Genomic DNA, 22285 nt, shown 5'->3' with positions numbered 1-22285 from the left:
TTTTTGATGATCTTTTTTAAATATTTTACTTTTAATTTCAAATAATTACATTTCACTTTCAAAAGATGTAATCTTTTATAGACTATTCTTTAATCTTGGTAATTTTTAATATTGTTTATGTGATTTGATTCATTTAATTTATTTAAAATTTTCTCTTATTAATTTTTCTTCTTACTTAATCATAATTATTATATGATCTAATAATCTATTGTTTAATTTTTAAAATTATCATAATTCTAATTAATATCTTCAATAAAGTTTTATATTTAATTATATTTAAGTATTTTTTTAGTATTTTATTTATATACTTGTATTAATGATTTAACAATAAAACACTCACTACCTAATTATATTGGCCCATCTACTTCCTATAGCCACATTTTCTTTCTTATAATTATCCTTACTTCTATATAAAGTTACTTATTTTAATATTTTAATCCATACTTTTATTTAAAATCAATCAGATTAAAAATAGTATTAATTCTCAAAAGCTACTAATTTCTAGAATCATTTAAACTTCTTACAAGTATTTATTTTAAAAAATATATATGCATTTAATTCCTATTTTTTATTTTTTTAAATCCATTTTATGTTCAATTAATTAGAAATTAGAAAAATTTATAAAATTTTATTGATTTTTTCAATATCATTATATAATAATTACATTATTTATAAAAATTATTTTCAATAGATCTTATATCATAATACCTCAATGATACAATTTGTTTTACTATTGGCTTGCTTTTATTTATTCCAAATTATATTTTTATATTACAAATAGAAACTTCATTGATTATTCTCATAATTTTATAGAGTTGATACCTCTAATTTATTTATATTATTAGTTACTTGTTAACCTAATATTACTCATTCATATTACATCACATAGTTTTTAAAGCCAATTGTGTAAATATGTACAAAATTTATAATAATTATAATGCTGGAATTAATAATTACATTAATTTACAAAAAGAAAACAACAAGGTACTATGCTTATATTTTGGTCTATTGCCAAATGCTAAACTACAAAGTCTTAATATACTACTAGAGAAAACGAAAATTCTAATCAATTATATCTTATTTATAATCCAACTTCATTTATGCAGATAGATACTACCTATCAATAGGTCTACCAAATAGATAAGTCTAGTTTACTTGTACATATATACCAATAAAATGATTTTTTTAGAAAATATAAAAGTTTTTAGCCATACATTATTTTTATTACAAATATATTTTAGTAGATCTTTAACACCACTTTTTTAGTACCAGTTTTTAGTACTTCAGAAACATTTTTGTTAGCACTTTACAAACCTCAAGTAATGTTCTCTCCTTACCGAACAAATTTCATGAATATAGTCAATTTCTTAATTGTAATGACTATTTTGAATAAATTTTCATAAAACTTTACAATCGAACTTTACAATCACACACACACACACACACACATATATATATATATATATATATATATAGATATCATGTTTTAAAATAGACTTACCACACATTTTAGGAAATAAAAATATTCACACAATGTAGAAAAGAGATTCTCTGCACCACATATTATATCCTCAACACAATTAGGCTGATTATTCGAAAGCCAACTTAATTACCTCTTAACAAGCACCACTCGGAGCACAAAAGCAAGTGATCCACGTCAGATCGAAGCCAGCTGAGGTGGCGGCCGCCGTGGCACCGACCACATGGTGACGTGCCGGTGGATCCGGTCGCGGATTCTGCGATGACCGGATCGCGCGTCGTGGACCCTGTCCTCGCTCGCTCGCGACGAACGAGATGGAGGTTGGATCGACGAATTTGGGCACGTTTTTCTGCGCCGCAAGTGGAAATTAGAGCGTTCGACGAACGCTTCGCAGCAAGATCCTGGGCCTTGCGACGAGGAATTAGAAATAAGGAGAGAGAGGGAGAGAAATTGGGGAATCGTAGGGCGACGAAGCAAAAGCGCATGCATTAGAGTCTCTCAACCTGAACGCGTCGAACGAGACTCGGTAGATGGCGTCACCATCAAGGCGCGCAACAACAATTCTATAGTCGTCAGCAACAGAGTAAGTAAGATCGTTTGCGGGATTCTCCACTGAAACGTCCAACTTTTACCCTGAAAGTGAATTTGTGAATGTGGTGTGGCGACAAGGATGGGATCCTGAACCTGGGTAGTTGTGGTGGAAGCATCCGATTCTTCGAACTGAAGTTGCTCACGTTGACTGCAGAGATGCTCGAATCGTTATCGTGTCAGTCGGAGTTGCAAGTCGTGTCTTCAAGCTGGAAGCGCTCAGAGAAGGTTGACAGAAGCTGCCCCAGTCGGCCAGGGACTTTGACGGATGTTTCCCTCCACTGTGAGACGGATGCTTGCGAATTCTACAAATTGCCGCATTAGGCCCGGTTTGGGCGCTGGAGATGTTAATTAAGGATATTGTCAATGTTGTGAGAGAATTCGGGAGCGGTTCCGATCATACCGGCGCAGGGATCAGTGTGGCGCAGCCGTTGTGGTTGCTGCCGTCATCGTTTTTTTCAAATCTGGTGACTGTTCTCTCAATCGCCGTCGAAGGAGACCGGCTTTTGGTGTGCCTTGGAGGCGAAGGGACTCATGTCGGAATGGGCTGAGTGCTCGTTTGGGGTGGTTATTGGTACCTGAGTTACTCGAGTTGGGTTTAGCAATCACTTACTATCTGTGGAAGAATTGGACAGGTTCTTCTCGTGCGCTTTCCGCTGCACAGCTGTGTATGGTCGCAGTGGCGAAGCTCCACGAACGTCCTGAATTGTTTAATTTTGTGAAACAAGCCCATATAGGGCGTTGGGAATATCTTGAATTGTCGTGTATGAGTAGCGATGGAGATTGTACGCAGTGGAATGCCAGGTTTATCTAGATGTACAATTGAGGACCTTTAGAATGTGAATTCGTGTAGTTTGGGAGCAGGGAGTACTAGGGTGGACGCGAATTCTCTAGCAATAGCTACACGGGGTAGCAGCAACATCTCGAATTCCCGGTAGATTCAAAGGAGTGTCTGGGACGAATTGCACGCGGGACGTAACCCCGAGGCGTTTCGGATCGGCATGATTTTGGGAGCTTAAGATGGGTAATTGCTGTAAGAAGAGCTCGGTAGCAGAGGAGGTGACAAGAAAGTACAAAGCCCCGGAGCAATGGATTACGAAGAATGAGCCGAGCGCGCAGACGCACCAGCAAAAACCTCAGAATGGGGCCACTCATACAAAACCTCGAAGTCGGAAGCCGCCGCCGGGGGTAGTGCATAGTCGGAATCGCTCCAAAAAAGTTGAGAAACTCGCAGAATCTAAGCAACCAGAACCCTGGAAATCTCCTCCAGAGTCCACTGCTGACCGTAAAAAGAAGCCCCGCGTCAGAGCTGCCATCAATGGGAAAGACAACAAAGAGATGGCACCGCTGGGGAAGAGGACAAACTTCGGCTATGGAAGAGATTTCAAGAGCAAGTACACTCTCGGCAAGCTGCTCGGCCATGGCCAATTTGGGTACACTTATGTCGCCATTGAAAAATCTACAGGCAGCAGGGTGGCTGTGAAGACGATAGAGAAGAAGCAGGTAATCACACCCTTACACCCTCGTCTATGACTCGCCGCACCTTTCAATGTTTGCAACCTGACTTCGATCCTTAGAAGGAGAAGTGGAGTTTATTGGTAGGGCATGAGAGGTTCTTGCTCATGTTCGATGAATCTTACACTCGCATTGGCAGATGACTCTTCCCATATCGGTCGAGGACGTTAAACGAGAGGTCAAGATCCTTCGCACTCTCTCAGGTCATGAGAATGTCGTCCAATTCTACGCATCGTTTGAGGATGACGACCTTGTTTACATCGTCATGGAGTACGTCTTCGTCAACTTCCCCCTTTTTTTTTTTTTTTCTTTTTTTTTTTTTTTTTTTTTTTTTTTGTTTACACGTTTATCTTGTTTCGGTCAGCACACTCCCTCCTTCCCATTCACACCCTTCTCCGTTCTCATGTTTAGCTTCTGGAAGGAATTGATGATCCTTATCACATATCACAATAGGTCCACACTCGTAGAGTACTAGGTTTTGCTCTTACCTCTTTCCTGAGGTGGTAAGCATTTGGAGCAGATTTGCTACGACGGGCTTGTTTTTCTAATTCGTACTTGAATCTTTGCGGTTCAGATTGTGTGAAGGAGGCGAGCTTCTTGATCGAATCCTTGCCAAGTAAGCCTGCTATTTTGAGAATAATGCCAATCTTTTCCACCCCGTTGGACTTTACTTTCTGAAGTTCCACACATGCTAGTTTGTTTCAATTAGTAGAACTTTGGCTACATATAACATACCAGTGATTTGGAACTCCTAGTATTGTTCGTTCATGAATTGTCCAATGTGCAGGACACATGATTTAATGGGTGGCTGCTGTATTACAGGAAGGATAGTCGATACAGTGAGAAGGACGCCGCGAAGATTGTCAGGCAGATGTTAAATGTTGCCGCTCGATGTCATCTCAACGGAGTGGTTCACCGTGACATGAAGCCTGAGGTGTCTTTCTTTCTATCCCTAGTTCGCTAAGCTTATATAGCAAGTTTTCTGCCTGACTTGGGCTCGACGCGTATCGCCAAGAGCACAATCGCAATGTAGTCTTTTCAATGATCGTATCTTGTGTAGGAAATTAGGGTTCAAGGATCATAAGAGCGTTTCTTTCTCTTGTGCTTTGAATTTGTGATTTCGTGGATAGGAGAGCTGATTAGAGTTACCATATTCTCTTCAGAACTTCTTATTCAAGTCAACCAGTGAAGACTCGCCTCTGAAAGCTACAGATTTCGGACTCTCCGATTACATCAGGCCAGGTAACGCTCTGCTTTTCCTGCTTCTGGACATTTTGAACTCTCTTTCTCTTTCTGGGTTTGGGTTTAATGATGATTAGAATTGGTTGCTTGAGTTCACTGCTTGCCCTCACCTGTGGCATGCCTCTTCTTGCAGGAAATCGATTCCATGACGTAGTCGGAAGCGCGTACTACGTGGCTCCAGAAGTTTTGAAGAAAAAATCAGGTCCTGAATCTGATGTGTGGAGTATTGGTGTAATAACATACATTTTGCTCTGTGGACGGCGACCTTTCTGGGACAAAACTGAGAAGGGAATCTTTGATGAGGTTCGTCTTCTGATTGTCACTTAGGAAATTTGCTGCTTTCGAGGAGACAGCAGGGTTTGGAGTGTTCATGAAATGGCCATTGCATTCTTAACGTGCATTTTTTCCTTCATCAGGTTTTGAAGAAGAACCCAGACTATGGGGAGAAGCCGTGGCCAACTATCAGTTCTAGTGCCAAAGACTTCGTTAAAAAGCTGCTAGTGAAGGATCCCGCCGCAAGACTGACGGCAGCTCAAGCATTGTGTAAGTGGACGATATTTATGCTTGACCTCTTTTTTCTTCCACAACAGAATCTCACGGTTACGCGATATTAAAAGTATTTGATAGGGATGAGTTCTTACGAAGATCAGACAGTCGTAAGAATGGAGTAGATTGTATTTGGGACATGTTCGCTGATTTTGTTATCTTCCATGTATGCAGCTCATCCCTGGGCAAAAGAAGGAGGGGATGCCTTGGACATTCCGTTGGACATCTCGGTGTTATCCAACATGCGGGAGTTTGTAAAATACAGCCGTCTGAAGCAACTCGCTCTTAGGGTATGAACTCCCAAATATTTTCTACAATGAATCCTAGTCGGTAATTTGTCTTAGGCGATCAGTCTGTGTTCTTTGGTCACATCATGCCCCTTGATTTGACTGCAGGCTCTGGCGAGTACTCTTGATAGCTCGGATATTGCGGATTTGCAAGATCAATTCAATGCTATTGACATCGATAGGAATGGCAAAATAACGCTTGAGGAGATGAGAGAGGTTAGTGTTGGTGCCACTTGACGTGACCCCCTTTGTATTTGAGGCTACTCTGATTTGTTTCGTTTCTTGCTGGTGTGTAGTTATTTGTACCTGTCATTTGATTTTCATGTTGTGTTAATGTGATCAGGCTTTACAAAAAGATCGACCCTGGTCAATACAGGAGTCGCGTATTGTGGAGATCCTGCAAGCGGTAAGTGCTCTCTGTGTTTCGCCTCTGGAAGGCGGAGTAATGGCACGTTTCAGTCGGATTGCAGTTGTGTGTAGTTGGGTTCCACCATGAGGCTCATACACTTCTGTGTTTTCGTGCAGATGGACAGTAATAGTGACGGCTTGGTGGACTTCGACGAATTTGTTGCTGCCACTTTGCACGTGCACCAATTGGAGGAGACCGACTCTGAGAAATGGCAGAGCCGCTCACAAGCTGCTTTTAGTCAATTCGACTTCGACGGCGACGGCTACATCACCGCGGATGAGCTGAAGATTGTAAGTGCAAGCGTTTACCACTATGATAAAATAGTTGGACAGATTCTTGAACTCCCTGTAGGAATCTATCCACCTAGTCTTCGTTCCGTTTGTCTGCTTAGGCCATTCCTGCATCTGAAATCTATCGCAAATTTTCTAGCTCCAGGACATACATTAATAATCGTCTGCATGTTCCGACAGGCCACAGGACTGAATGGATCGATGGATAGCATACTGGTTGAAGCTGATATTGACGGTGATGGCAAGATCAGTCTATCTGAGTTTCAAAAGTTGCTACGCCAAGCCAGTCTTGGCTCACGGACCAACGAACATCATACCCTTGTCACGCACAATCATAGGAAATGTTAAACACATCATCATCGTGTTGCTTCTTGACGAGGCTGAACGACTGCATTCTCTTGAGGTGACAACGATGATCTCGCAAGCCCACTGCCTCACTGTCCTTGATCGCCAATCTTAGAGTATTGCATCACTGCAGAGGTTTCTCCTACTCCTGATAGTTGTCTTCGGGGAGGATTTTTTTTTGGGTCCTGTTTGAGAAGCATCGAGGCTCTAGTGCCATGAAACGGCACACGATTCTTTTTGTTCCATGTGCTGCAAGGCAGTGCCAGAATTGTAGCTACATGATGAACATGAGTTAGGTTCTCACAGAAAGGTATGCCACACACACTGGAGCATAGGCCATGCTTGTGCTACTGGATGCCTTTGTATCATGGTTCGCACTCATTTGATTGCGGAGAGCAGCGTGCAGCAAGTAATGGTGCATGCCTGATGAATAGGTAGGATCATTCTTTCAATTTGTCATGTTAAATCACACGGTTTATGTCTCTGCAGAGTTTGTTTTGAGAGTGTCATCAATCCTCATTGGAACCTTAAACCTGTTAATACCTTTCATGTCCCAATCCTCTTAAGTTTACGAGTTAACGGCGTAGACTTTGGGAGTGACATTTATGTATATCCCGAATCCTAATTGTAGTTAGCATATCAACGTAGAATTCAGGGCACAGTGCTGTATTCGTGGACCAGGTAATGGTTCAATAGGTGATACTGAAGCAAAGTCTGAACATGTGGCTTAAAAGCTTTATTTATTGTAACTTATTATCACAACGATGACTTTTTATCCTGATGGAGTTTTGCTCGCAGCTCGTGTTGGCGGCGGTTTTCAACTGTCATGAAACAGTTTGATGAATATGCGGAGTCTGCATATACTTACACAAACACACACACACACACGAGTGTATTCCAATGTTAAAAGTAGAATCAAGTGCACACTGTAACGTCACATTTCCTGACCTTAAATTATGTACTGGCACTGTGTTCTTTAACAAAGAATCATAAATGTACATTCTTGTCTGGAATAAACAACGTTATCTGCATCGATGTATACAATTTTTAAAATTTTCAACTTTTAATCTCTCTTTTTGTATCAAAATATGCAACCCCTGAGCTATTGAAGGGGAATTTTATTTACCATCATCAACTTTCTGGGTCTCAATACTAAGCGACTATGAATGTTCTGCATCTTAGAGAATTAGGTCAGAAGGAATCCATTAGAATTTCATCATACTCTTGGTCCATCTTTGTTGTAGAAAAAAGCATTTCTAGTTCAAAGTTTATCAAGTTTCATTCAGATGTTGAGGTCTTTGTCACAAGTCTTCTTGATCTGTTTTTGTAGTATGGTTCAAAACGATTTTTTATACATTTTAGAAGTAAAAACCAAATTATATGTATCATGTTTGCAAGTAACCCATATTGAATTGTAAAAGGTTATGTTATTGTGATGAGTTTGTAGTATCTATAAACAAGTGGGTAATAAGATTGTCCCAAAAGCATTGAATGTATGTGTGCCATAAAATCAAATTAGATCTTTTTCCTTCTTTTTACAAATTTGTTTCTATTATTTTGAATTAAAAAGATACAAAAAAAACATGTTATGTTATTTTTAAATCATTGCAAAATTTAAAGTCAATACATATAATTTATAATTGATAAATTATTAGTTTAGAAGCATAGATGAGAATTAAGTTGAATATCTTGTAGTTGATTGTATGAAGTAGCATGAGTTTTATTCTACTTTTTAAAAAGTTATTTACATCCATAACTTTGATTCTAAAAAAAAATTTCTCAAATTTTTAAAAACTATGCAAGATTTGAAAGTTACTTGGACTTGTTTTGTTGTGTAGATTGCAAAGATGTTTGGTAAGAAAATTTGTTTGTTGTAGGATTCCTACTTGGAATGCTATCTTGTGAAAAAAGTAAAGATATAACCTCAAATGTTGACTTTGTAGCAATCATGACCACACAAGATCATCAAATATCAATTATGTATTATTAATTAGAGTTGATAATAGATTGTATCAAAATTCATTTGACTTTTATAATTTTCTTTTAAACACTGATATATCTTCTAAGATGTGAATTTTTAAATAAAAGAGTTTATCAAATTAGAAGTTCACATTTGGCATAAAGAATTTGGCTATAATTTTCTAAATAAGCAGAAAAAGATTCATTTTTCATTCTAAAATTACGTGGTATACATAAAATTTAATGTATTGTAATAATTTAATGGCAAATTTATTCTACTTTTTATTTATTTAAGTAAGGCATTGACAACAAAACCTCAATTTATGTTTCAAAATCTCTTTATATTAAAAAAATAATATCGATATTTTTATCTTTTAGATTAAAATATATCCTTATAAATAAATTATAAAAGATGAAATAGCTTGTAAGGTTGATTTATACTTATATTAAATTTTTATAATTTATTTATTTTTTCACATTTAAAAAACATTTTTTGTATACTGATGTAATATTCTAGTGATTACTAAAAAACTTAATACAAAAGTTTAAAATACATTAATCAGTTCATTTTAAAATGTAATTTTAATGAATTAAAAATAATATTAATATTAAATTTTAATTTCAAATTTAGTATAGGAAAACGAAATTACCTTTTCAAAAAAAGATAAGATATCATTAATTATGTATCTCATTGTTTTAAAGTTGTGAGACAAACTTCTCTATTTTTATGCACCTTTGGCTTTATAAATGACTGAGATTCACTTTTAGTGTTATATATTTTGGGCAAGGCCATATTTGACTATTAAAATACACAACACCAATAATAGAAATTGATATCTTTGAAATAATGGGATAATATATAAAACCAAATTGAATTATAATCTAAGGCAATTTTTTGGTTTTATGATTTTTTGTTTTTATGTATAAACATTGTTCTATATTTATATTTATTTAACAGAAAAATAACATAAAAACCAAGGATTTTATTTTTCTATTTGAATGTTGAAAAATAGTTTTTATGCTTAGAAAAACAATAAAATAATAATGCTTCTGAGGTTCATTTGAAACAAGTTGACATTCTTTTGATTTTATTGGAATTTGAAATTTGATAAAAATATATTTTTTAAAAAAATATTTCAAATTAAATTTATAAGATTTATTTTACACAGAAAATTGTTTCAGTAAATATTATAGATGATTTAGATGATTTAGATACAAGTTTTTACTCAAAGTATTTGCACCATAATGTTTTCATCATATAAATAAATAATAAAAAAATAAAAAAATAAGTAGTAAAATATTATGTCATGATTCTTGATAAAGGGTTAACTTCAATGTTATATATATATATATATATATATATATATATCTTAAATTTGATTAAATTTTTTTATTGCAATTAAAAAGCTTACTTTGTTTAAGTTTTTATTAAAATAATTTAAATTAATATTATTGGTTGTTAATGATTATACTATAGATATAAATGGCAAGATGTTTTATTTTAAAACTATTTTCTGGTGTCATCTTCCTAAAATTTTAAAAAAATGCTGTCATTTTTTGTGTAAGTGAAAATATCGTTTTGCAACATAAGTGGCATCTTTTGTTGTACATGTTTATTGTCCTTCAAGATTGAATCAAGGGAAGATATCATACATACCCCTGAAATTTGCGGAAATATGAAGAATACCTATTCCATGTATTATTGATAATATCAAATCTACTCCTCCCTTTTGTGATAATTACAAATTTGCCCTTCAAAGTGTGATAATCTATTTACTTCCTGTTTTTTTTAGTTTAAACCGGCGCCCAAAGCGCGAGCCGCACTGATTTGGGCCTCACATCTTTTCCTCACATATCGGGCACCTCACGAAAATGTATGCGGCATGTGTTTTAGGTGGATAGATTGCAGCAACTAGAGTATCAAAATTGGGATCGCCCCTCAAGGCTGTAGAACGAATTAGAATGGTGTAGAAAACTCTTCTGCTTTTTCCCACCCAATAATGGTGTCGAACTGTTGTTCTAGCTTGCCATGTACGCATTGTCTTGTGAAGCAGCTCTGAACTCTTGTCGACGTGGGATGGTGACAACACCATTCATTGTATGAGATGGGCTTCGGATGTGTGATTGACTGTTTTTGGACCACATGATCCGAGATCGCTTTCAACGTAACTAACTAACTATCGCAGTGTTTAGGGCTGGGGGGGGGGGGGGGTGACCCATCGAATACAGGCTCAGCCTGATTAAACAAATCTACTGCGATCAAACTGTAAACATGATCGGTGGGATGGAAACTGGCCCACCAGACATACGGGAACGGACCTGTGCAGGTGCCGAGTAATGCCTCGTTGCAGAGAATTGCGGTCTCGAATGTCCCAGTGCCACAGCAGCCGATTCTCGACAGGTAGATAAACAAAGTAAAATGGATGTTTGCCATGACAGCTCGATGATTCAGCGCTGCTCAAAGTCATGAATCTCGCACTGCCAAAGACAAATGCTGGGACGGTTTTATAACAAAAGTTGAATGGAATACAAACAAATTGTATATCAGTTTGCATCTAAATGATGATCTCTCAAGTTGATATGCACAATTTTTTAACAATGAATGGGGACACTAAAAATCGTTGGAATTCCACTGACAAAGCTCTAGGAACCTCTTGAACTCGACTTAGTATCAAACAAAAAGAGAGAGCGAGAGAAAGAGAGAGATATTTTTGGTGAAGAGTACTGTAGTCGCATCGCTGTGGCTAGAAATCTTACTTGCAATGTAATTCAACCAAGAGCTGAAGGAATGCGCAGTAGCCAAACCAGTTTCGAAAAATTGAAGGTTTACTTAAAAGAACACAACCCAAGAGCTTGACGCTTCGAGGTGCGGCATAGAATGGACAAAATCCTTCCCGACAGATCAAACCCTACTGGCACATCGACATCGGTGAGCAATTGTAGGGGGCGCCTGATCCTGATGGGGAGCTCAGGGTCCGGGTAGAATTGGTGTGCAGGTTGACCCACTTAAGGGCATGCAGCACCGCTCCTCGCTGTTGCAACAGTCTGCAACTTCCGGCGGAGGAAGTGGAACCGCAGTGACTACATTCACTATCAACAACGCAAGAATTAAACCCCATGTCACAACCCCGAAATTCCTCGCCAACACAAGTCCACCCATCTCTAAACTTCCCTCATGTCTCTAACTCCTCCAGCCAGCACAGTCAATCATGTACATGTCCAAGTACACCATCCACAAACCATCTAATCACCACTGCGCTAAATTCAAAGTCTACAGCAATGCAGCCAGATGAGGAAGAGCTGGTGCCTCTGGCACGTGTTATAGGTGGCTGTTCGGTGTGTGCAATGGAGAGCATGTGATAAGAGCAACTGTCTTTTTCTTTGTTGAATTTGGGTTGTCTCTGTTTGTAGGAATAATACGGAAAACACGAACAGTTATGGAGTTCCTCCACCGATTCTGCATGACTTCAAAGAGACACATGTGTCTGCACCGAGGGAACCATAGAAAAAGCAATTGATGACTGCATCCCATTTGATGACAACGCAAAACCGCAGTATTTGCCTCAACGAACTCGGAAGTAGAGTGCGTCTGAACAAGTCAGTGTTGAACCAATTGAAGGATGGTTCACAACAAGCACACAACATGAACCTACAGTATTAACCAGCTCAGTCACTTCTTAAATACCGTCAAGTTTGTTAATACTCTTGAGAATGAACAAAAACGTCTTGCCTCCGCTGCTGCATCCCTCAGGGAACCGAATAATTCTCTAGTCGTGAAATCTTAACCCTCAAAGTGACTTCAACACGTCCCTCATACTTGTGGCTGTGCAGCTCGTAGCATTCGTCGTTCAAGACGCGCCAAATTGAGGCAGCGAAACTCACAGACCTCGCCATGGTGACCAGCAGGGACGACAACAGCAAGACGTAGTGGATCCTACGATCATCGGAGGGCTGGTGTAGTAAAATCGTACTTCACGCGTAGGCACTTTTTCTGAATCCTGGGACTTGTGCCCGACATGCTTTTCTGGCTGAGGAATGGATCGTTTGTGGAGCACATATTCGAGTTTGAGGATTTGATGGAAATTGTGTCGTAGTATGGATCAGTCTTATTGTTTTAGAGTACCGTATTCACAATCTTTGCAAATAAACAGCTATTGTTGTTCGTTGAGAGACATACATCGAAGATAGCATTGTACTTGGTAGTGAAGTTGTAATGTAAATTCTTGTAGGAACAATGAATACTAATATTACAATACATGATTTATAAATCTCAAACACTCTTCCACCCATGCAAATAAAGTTTTCTCTATTCATGTACACAAGAATAGAGTTATTTTGTTGCAATGACAAAAAAAGGCATGCAACATTGCCTCTCTCCTTGTCTTTTTATTTTTATTACAAAAAATAAAAAGACAAGGACTTTATACATTATTTTTTTCATATTTGAATTGGAGATTTTTGCATCTACATTTGATAGCAATGCCTCTTAACGTTTACAAACCTGCACTTATATTCAATTTTGTAAGTCACAGTATACACACTTGCATTGACTCACATTGGTAAATAAAATTGTTGTTTTGAGTGTGACAAATTTTGTAGACAAAGACACCTATTATGTTATTTTTTAAGGTCTTTTTCACTTAAATATTATTATTAAACTATACTCTTAATTGATGTTTTTTTTAATATAATTTTACATATATCATAAAACTATACATACTTTTATTCATTTAATCATTATATAATATATTCCAAATGTTCTAATTACACTTTTAAATATTTTAATGCAGATATTTTTTTAAATCAATTTCTGTAAATAGGGAAAAGTTTTAGTGATATTTTCCAAAAGTTATAAATTTACAGGTTTCAAGTTTAAGTATATTTTTTAAAGTTTTTTAAAAAAAAATTTAAAAAAAAAATCTTAATTCATGAAAAAATGTCCAAATCCAAGGAAAAAAAAAAAAAAAAAAAAAAAAAAAAAAAAAAAAAATGTTGGAAACGTAAATGTATAAAATTTCTAGCACAATATATTCTTTAAGATTTTAAAGGTTTCAAAAGAAGGCTGATCATGAATAAATAAATTAATCTTAAAATTTTCTTTGGCCATTATGAAGGTATATTAAATATTTTTATAAATTAAAAGACATATCTATATGTATAGATCTAAGAATGTATAAAAATTTATAAAATTACTATTTTTTCTTAAATAATTGTTTAAGACCATGTTATGATTCCACAGAATTTGTCACAATAAATTTTTGCTACATGGCACACAATAGAAATATATAAATATTAAGAAATTCTTTTTCAAAATTCCATATAAATTTGCACAAATTCATACATAATATTGACGCTTACCATAACATCTCTTCAAACTTCACACCAATGTGTGTGGGTTTCATTTCTAATTTAATTTGAAATATATAATAAGATTTTGTTCACATTACTTTTAGAAACATGTCAACATTTGTTAACCACCCAAAGCCTTTTTTAGATTCAAACTCACCCTTTACAAACTTTTCCCCTACTACTTATACTTGGAAATGGATGAAAACCACATAAATAGGTGCAAAAATTCATATAATGGATGTGTTTTTTTTCTATTATTATTTTTATGAATTAATAGACCATTCTAGCTCTCTCCCTCTCTATCTATGTTTTCCCATGATCACCCTCTTCAAAAAAATGAAAAATACATCTTAAAACTCAATGCTTTGAATTCACAAACTAATTCTAGTTTTATTTCTAATATGGACCAAGGGCAATGGTTTGGTGCCCCGCTATCTAGGAAAACGAAGAATAATAATAATTCTACGTTAAGGAGACATTTCCCATGCAAGTGAGTCGCACGAACAGCTGCCGAATCACAAAAAGAGCCCCGGTGCCCCGACTGGGTCGGAAAAGACACAACCCCGATCTGAATCATTCTGCCAGGTGGCAGCCTCTACGTGATCCACAATCCACCGAATTAGCCCACGTTTCAAGTCCCATTTATGCACGCCTTCGTCGTGTTGGTGCCAAATGACGTCGGAGGTGCCTGCCCGTGTGAACGCAACGTAGAAGGTCAACGGGATGCAAATGCTCCTGCCAGAATTGCCCATCCGACGTGTCATGGTCCACGCAGGATGGAACGGATAAGGATCTAGTGGAAGCCAGTTGCTTTTGACGTGTGCAAGGAATCTACGTTTCTCGTGAATTTTTGTTGTGCGCTTGGCTTCTATGTTGGGTTTAGGGTTTTTTTTGCTAGTTGTCGTGAATTGGGACCATGGAAAGTATCCACGTATCCAACAAACAACTTGTGTGGTCAAATTATTCCCCAAATTAAACATAAATAAATAAATAAATAAATCAGAATATGGTCATTACTTAGAGGTGCGTGCATATGGATGTATAAAGATTTAATATAATACAAATTTGTTGAACAATGAATTGTGGAGCAATACCAATGTTAATAAAGCTTTGTTGACAAGGATTCAAGACCATACTAGAATAATGTGGAAACCTTATCAAGAAAGAATTTTAAAAATGGTTTTGATTTAAGAAGAAAAATGGCAATATGTTGGATTCTAGAGTCATATATAATGGTTTTATAATATAAATCTAAGTAAAATAGAATTAAAGATTTAAGTATAGATTACTATGTTTTTTTAGCTTCTAATTGTTTCCATTAGGTACTAAGATATATGTAGCATCCTTATTATTCTAACAATTAGTGCAATAAAACAATTCTATTTACAAAAGTATTAGTTTATTGTTACTTTAAAAACTATGTCAAAATTATTTTCTTTCTTAATTGAAAAATATCTCTTAAGCTTAGAGTTTAAAAACTCTAAATATTTATTTTTGAAAAATATTTTTACAACTCTCTTGTAAAATTTGAGTTGATATTTTAACTTGTAATAATAAGATAATGATATTATTTGAATATATAAGATGTCTTTCAACATTTTATTTTTTTACTTAATTATTTTGGTAAATATAAAATATTATTCTTAAATGGGCAATTCTTTACTCTTTATAACAAAATTAATTATTCATTGAAAGCAAGGAAAACAAAATAAATGGTAATAATATAGACATAAATGAAATAAAACTATATGTTAACTAAAATTATGAAGCAAAATATATAGATGAATTTAATCATAAAACCTTACTTTTAAATTATTAAATAGATAAATTTTAATTTTGATATTTTTATTCATTTATTAATTTATTGTCTCTTTTGGATCCTTATATAAGCAACAATATAATGTTAGTTTCTATAAGAAATCAATAATTATTATTTTTAAGAAGAAAAAATATTATTTTCTTAATTTTACTTATTCCAAATTTAATTTAATTTTTGTTAAAAAATAAAAAAAATTATATTTTTAGTTTTTACTATGATAAAATATAAGAAATATATTAATGTATAATAACTAAATACAAACATACATCTATACACAAACATGTATGTATGTATGTATATTTTAATTTATATCTATAATTTTTTCAATTCTCTTAACATCAAAATAATATAGATGAATTTTAATTTAAAACTTAATCAAATGATAAAACTCTTCATAAGTATTTTATATACTTTTAAAATAGTAGTTAACCACATTTATAAAATAATATGATGAACAAAATTTATTGAAAGAACTATAAAAAATACATATATTTTCAACATACATGTATATATGTCAATGGCATTTAATTTGAAATCTTTAAATATTGAATTTTATTTTTTGATTTTCTTGCATTTGAATCTTAAATAAGATAAAATAATTACTTTTCAATTCCTAAAAGCACAACTAATATGCCCTAATATTTTTTAAATATTTATTGATATTTTAAAAAATACTAAATACAACTAAAATTATTTATAAAATTTTATATTATATATCTGTATTACATATGCTAAAAGAAAACATTTAGAAATAAAACATAAAAAAACTATTTGTGATGTGATCACATGCTAGAAAATAATTAAATTTTAATGCACAAATTGTTGTTTTAGATGGAGATTATAAAATATTAGTTGCTAAAAATACTATTTAAGGAATAAAAATAAACAAATGAGTAGTTTTATATATGTATAATAAATACTAGTATTGCAAAAAGTTAAAATTTTAAATCAAAATAAAATTAAGTTCTTTTGAAGGATAAATACAATTTTACAAAAATCAAAATTATAAATAAATTTTAGTAATATAATATAATTTTTTAAATGTATAAAATTATTTTAATATATAATTATGTAGTATTTTTTTTATTAACTTGACATAAGTTTGGTCAATAAATATTATTATACTTTATAAATAGTTAATGTATTGAAAACAGTACAAATCTTAAGTAAACTAAATAATTTAAAATATATATATATATATATATATATATATATTTATTTATAATATTTTTGTTTAAGTATACATATAGATACAGTGTGAAATATTAAAATTAGGGTTATTAATATTTAGCTATTAAAAATTACTTTAGAGTAGTAATTAATTCAATATATAAAAAATATTTTTCTAAAATAAGAATTCCTATAAATATTAAATATAAAATTTACATTTATTTGAATAAAAAAAAAAAAAAAAAAAAAAAACTATAAGGTAAATTTAAGTCACTATTAATGTATTGATGATGTATAATTTTTTATATTTTAATTTATTAATATATTTAAAATAATAAAAATTAATAAAAATATAATTATGTCTTTTTTATGCATTATATTATTATAATAAGTATGAAATAAAAATCACATTTAAATATGACTACAAAAAATATATTTCTAAAGCTATTATACAAGTTACTAGCAAAATGATAGTTGATGAATTTAAATTTGTGTTATCTGATAATATTTCTTTTTGAATATTATATCTATCTATAATTATTAATAATTTTATTATCTGATTATATAAATACATATATATATATATATATATATATATATACATATAGACATACATACATACATACAGCCATAATAGTAATAACATCTTTAAAAGTTCTTAATATACAAGATATAAAGATAATAGGCAATTAATATAAAAAATATTTAAAAATCAAGAATTGGTATTAAATCATGCAAAGTGTACTTGTATATATATATATATATATATATATATATATATGTTTATAGTAATAATAAAAGTAATAATATTGTACTAAAAACATTTTAGGCTTGTGGATATAGCTTAGACAAAACATGCAAACATTTATGCAGAATGTCGATGTTTGCAAGTTTCAGATGATTTGGAATTCTAATTTAACAAAAGAATTATATTCTTAAATTTAATTAATTTTTAAGAATTGAATATTTAATTTTAAAAATTAAAAAATAAAAAATCATACACAATTGAAAATTCTATTAATTCAAAAGTCAAATTCCTCAACTTGAAGTGAATGAAGATTTGCCACAAGATATAACAATAAAAAACAAGTTGAAAAATGAAAAGTAAGAAGAGAATGGTGCTTGTTCCATAGTGAAAAATGAAGGTCAATTTGTGAGAAGATTCAGAAAAAAAAAACACACTTTAGTAAAATTTTCCTAAGAACCATATCATTCATACAATGATATGATATTTTCTTCCATCCACATAATGTTCTTAGTGCATGTTGCCTTAAGGTAGCCAACAGGCAATGAGTTGTGCAACATCAAATCAATTTTAAATGAATTAAATCAATATAGAAGTTCATGTCATAGAAATGCTAGTATAGAGATTAAAGAATTTTGTTGAATTGCGCAAGGTATGTGTTTGAGTCTGATTGCTACCGCTACATGTTGTATGACTTTAAAACCACTCTTTTCAGTACTTAGGACCTCCTTCCATGTACAATTGGTGGAAAAAAAATATAGCTACAGCCCAAAATTCTCCACCAAAAGTTTGACATATCATCACTTTTAGTAACAAGGTTAACAGATTGTCTTTAACCAACTTTGAGGAGTGAAAAAGGTGGGTTGAGTTTTCTACTGATGTATTGGTGAACTTCTGACTTGCAATAGAAATTCATTAAGTCTTTTTATGAGCTTATATGAAAAATCTTATAAGAAAAAAATTCAAACATTTTTTTTACTTCTTTCCAATATTTTGTAAGTAGGTCCTAAGTCATAAAGTGCTTCACTTCCTTCTACATGGAAGTACAAATTTTGAAATTAGGTGGATTGTACTTGGAGGGGATCTCAAGTGTGGACAAAGTCCAAAAATAGAATTGCCTATCCATTGACCATAGAAGGATGCCTTTAGGACCTCCTATGCTTGATTGGTGGGCAAAAGTGTAATCAAAATACAAAAATCTCCTCCAATTTTTGACACATCATCCGTTTCAGTAATGAGGCCAGTAGCTTGTCCTTCACCCATTTTGGGCAGAAAAAAAACTTGGGTGGAATAGTCTACCAATGAATTGGTGGACTTTTGACTTGCAATAAGAAGTCATTTGGTTTTTTTTAACTTCCTATGAAAGTTCAAAAAGTGCTTCACTCCCTTATACATGGAAGTGCAAATTTTGAAATTGGGTGGATTTTACTTTGCAGGGATCACCGGGTGCAGGCAAAGTCCAAGAATAATATTGCCCATCCATTGAAAGCGGAAGGAGGCCCTTAAAGAAGTTTCATTAAACCTGTTAGAAAGAAGGTTTCTTCCTTACTCTCCCTCCTTTGCCGCCGTGGCTTATATTCTTCTAGGCCCAGTTTTTGCTGGAGGGCGTGGGCCTGATATCCTGTTATGGATGTAGAAGAAAAAGTGCCATCGTACAATTGTAGGGGGAAATTCTGCCCCAGCTGAGAGAAGAGGCCAAAGGGAGGAGGATCTCACAACCACACATCCCCATTCACATGTGACCACAACGGCGTTGCTACTCCTCTGGGTCCTCCTCTTTCCACAGTTTCTTATCTATTTTGGAGTTCTTATGGACCCCACAACTGACAATCTCATATTCTCCACCGTTTAATAGTTCATTCATTGTGTACTAACAGTGGCCAGCAGCTTCTCCTGGGATAGCAAGAAAGCCCAGTGGAACTTCCTGATGCAGCAGGTGCCGCCAACCAGGGACAGCATGCGACAAAACAGAAGGAAGGAAGTTTCATGCTCCATTGTAGTGGATTATCCACGTGCTTTTCGCACGAAACCAAGCATTTCCTTACATCGACCTGAACTGCACCACAGTCTCCACATCTCGCGACGGGGTTTCGACGATGCGGATCATCGACCCCGGCTGGACTGACTGCTGGTGGCTCGTGGATCGCGACGTGCACTGAGCTTGACGAATGCTTGTGTGAGATACTGCAACCTAGTGAGGAAACAAAGGTGAAGAACTGGAAAGGCATACAAGTGATTCTTGTTACGGATTGAACTGGTACACATGTAAAGAAAATTCTGCTAACTGATCGAGCTCGAAATGCGTACATGGAGCTGGAATGACTTTTCAGTAAGGCTGATTTCCTCGGCCCGAGATTGGCAAAGGAGCAAACGTTCCTGTCTAGATTAATATCGCATGCGGCTCATCTGATTAGCGATTACTACTTATACAAGCACTTTACAACTAAGTCTCGGAAGTCGTATACTAGGTGAAGGTTGATATAGAATGTGAACATCTCAGATCCGCCCTTCAGAGAGGTAGAGGATGTTCAATAGTTGGTCTGCGGTGAGAACCCACAATTGAACTGTAAATCACCACAATGGCGGATCGCCGTCGTCACTGTCTTCATCGCTGTCATCAGAGTCACTTTTGGGAGGCTGCATCATCATTCCTCGAGCCATCTCATGCACTTGATTGTAGGGGTCATCGTCATAGCTACGCCAGTTGTCGTTGAAGGAAGCCTGTGATTCAGTGCCATAATGTGTGTTGGTCGAGCTTCCTGTGTAGGTAATGTCTTCGATCTCTTCATCGCTGTCAGAAGATGAGCCAGGCGACATGAAATTGTTGTACGAGAAGGGGCGACCCGCAGATTGTGCAGCTGCGGCGGCTGCAGCGGCTTGGATTTCACGCGTGCTGTAGCGCCCAGGGCTGCCCGGCGGAAGCCTGTAGTTGAAGTTTGGGAAGTTCAGATTGTCAGTCGAACCCCGGAGACACAGCATGGCGGCGTCGTAAGCATGTGCCTGAGAAACAGCCAGCACATTCCATCAGTATCCATCAATATTCAGCTCGTGATTAAGCAGAATTGACAGAATAAATCATACCAGCAGTAAGAGACGACCCATTCTTGAACTTCGAAGGATAGTGTAGTACCGCTTCTTCCGCTGATCGGAATGATCCAAGCCAAATGCGGTTCGTTCGCGAACCACTTCGCTGAGGCTCTCTAATCTCCGATACCCACTTTCCCCAGCGCCTCATTCGAATACCACGGTACCTCGTGTTACTATTGCCCGACATCTCTTGTTATCTCGAAACCTCGACTCGAGAACGATATCAGGAGAGGCCAGAGATGATAGCCAGATATTCAGGCTGCTTGATTTCTGAACACAGATCCGATAGAGTTACCGAACCGTGAGAATATTAACTTAATGTAGCGATGGGATAGCGAAGCTTAAAAGATAAGATTTCACCGAAATCTCTGCAAACTCTATGTCGATCAAGATTCCTAGTTATCAAATTTAACATGAAAGCTGAAATTTGAAAATCGAGTCCTCAAACTCACTTAGAAAGTACCAGCAATGAGGTCGATTTGCTGTACAGGAGACGACTATTGAGAAAAGCACAATCACCGCGAGCTTATAAAACACCCAGCGAACTCATCTAAACGATTTTTTTTTTTTTTTTTTTTTTTTTTTTGACGTTGTCAACATGAATATCTCACAGTTTAACGTAGACAAGCAATAATACCTTGATGTCTTGAAACTAGAAGACTAAATGTACTTACAATCTAGCAGTGATTAACGACGTGCACAAATAGTTGACGGTTTCGATTCGATGAAAACACCACCATTCATAACTCATGACCTTAGGAGCAATTTCAGCTGCGGGGGCACACAACCTCTATCTACAAGGATTTTCAGTCCCAGTTCAATAGCTTTGTAATGCTAAGTGACAAAGACGTTGAGCTCATTGAACCGAACTTACTTTTAAGTTGATCGCCAATCCGACCAATCACCCAGATCAATGCGGCGGCTGCGGTATAGCGTTTGAGAGAATGTGGAGATCTTTCGTGTGAAGTGTGGGCTTTGGACAAAGAAAGCCATGTATGCGGTGCAAAATATAGGCGAGTATAGCCCGATAACGACACCCAAGATCCGCACTCGGTTTCTGAGTCCTTTTCCAAGCGGAGCGTGAACTGTAACTTTTTGCCTTCTCCTGACTCTCCCACTCCCACATTCCCTCCGTGGGCACGTTTCTCTCGCTAGACCAAGTCTTCGGGCTCCAAGGTCCCTTCGATCATAGCTACGATCGCTCACGATTCCTCCGCTAAGCCGTGACACCACCGAAGGTCCCTTTGCCCTTATCCTTTTCTCGGCCCCACCTGCCTTTAGTGCATCCAAGAGCTTTGGAGCCACATTTATGCATCTCCACCCATGGTGTGAACAGACTCATTGCGACTTTCCATAGTGGGGAATTGAGACGACCAAGCGTAGATCAGCAACCTATAACTCCTGCAACACGTCAAAGCAGCAGCCTTGCTAAAAGTTGCCGCAGCCATGCAACT

At 35.3% G+C, this 22285-nt stretch overlaps 2 protein-coding genes across 4 annotated transcripts; one reads left to right on the top strand and one right to left on the bottom strand.

Annotated features, from left to right (window-relative positions):
* The first annotated feature begins 2417 nt into the window (after positions 1-2417).
* Positions 2418-7499, top strand: LOC112286904 (calcium-dependent protein kinase 18). The gene is made up of 12 exons (XM_024529289.3): positions 2418-3571; positions 3723-3853; positions 4158-4199; positions 4406-4517; positions 4747-4825; positions 4959-5128; positions 5242-5368; positions 5546-5661; positions 5767-5874; positions 6002-6064; positions 6184-6357; positions 6538-7499. The coding sequence occupies exons 1-12, from the start codon at positions 3089-3091 to the stop codon at positions 6703-6705; spliced, it is 1773 nt and encodes a 590-aa protein (XP_024385057.1). The 5' UTR covers positions 2418-3088; the 3' UTR covers positions 6706-7499.
* A 12468-nt stretch (positions 7500-19967) lies between these two features.
* On the bottom strand, positions 19968-21864 carry LOC112286547 (ethylene-responsive transcription factor TINY). Of its 3 annotated transcripts, none has more exons than XM_024528501.3 (3): positions 21706-21864; positions 20875-21101; positions 19968-20744 (listed from the first exon to the last, which is right to left on the bottom strand). In XM_024528501.3, exons 2-3 carry the CDS (start codon positions 21016-21018, stop codon positions 20316-20318), a joined length of 573 nt encoding a protein of 190 aa, XP_024384269.1. In that variant the 5' UTR covers positions 21019-21101; positions 21706-21864; the 3' UTR covers positions 19968-20315. The 3 variants fall into 3 exon arrangements, with proteins under 3 accessions (XP_024384269.1, XP_024384270.1, XP_090109481.1); XM_024528502.3 differs by lacking the exon at positions 21706-21864 and adding an exon at positions 21284-21683; XM_090253355.1 differs by lacking the exon at positions 21706-21864 and adding an exon at positions 21506-21683.
* Between the last annotated feature and the right edge of the window lie 421 nt (positions 21865-22285).

Source organism: Physcomitrium patens, chromosome 9 (genome assembly GCF_059467195.1).
Source record: "Physcomitrium patens ecotype Gransden chromosome 9, ASM5946719v1, whole genome shotgun sequence".
Taxonomy (NCBI): Eukaryota; Viridiplantae; Streptophyta; class Bryopsida; order Funariales; family Funariaceae; genus Physcomitrium; species Physcomitrium patens.
Note: the sequence above shows the minus strand (reverse complement) of the source record. Positions and strands in the feature narration are given on the sequence as shown.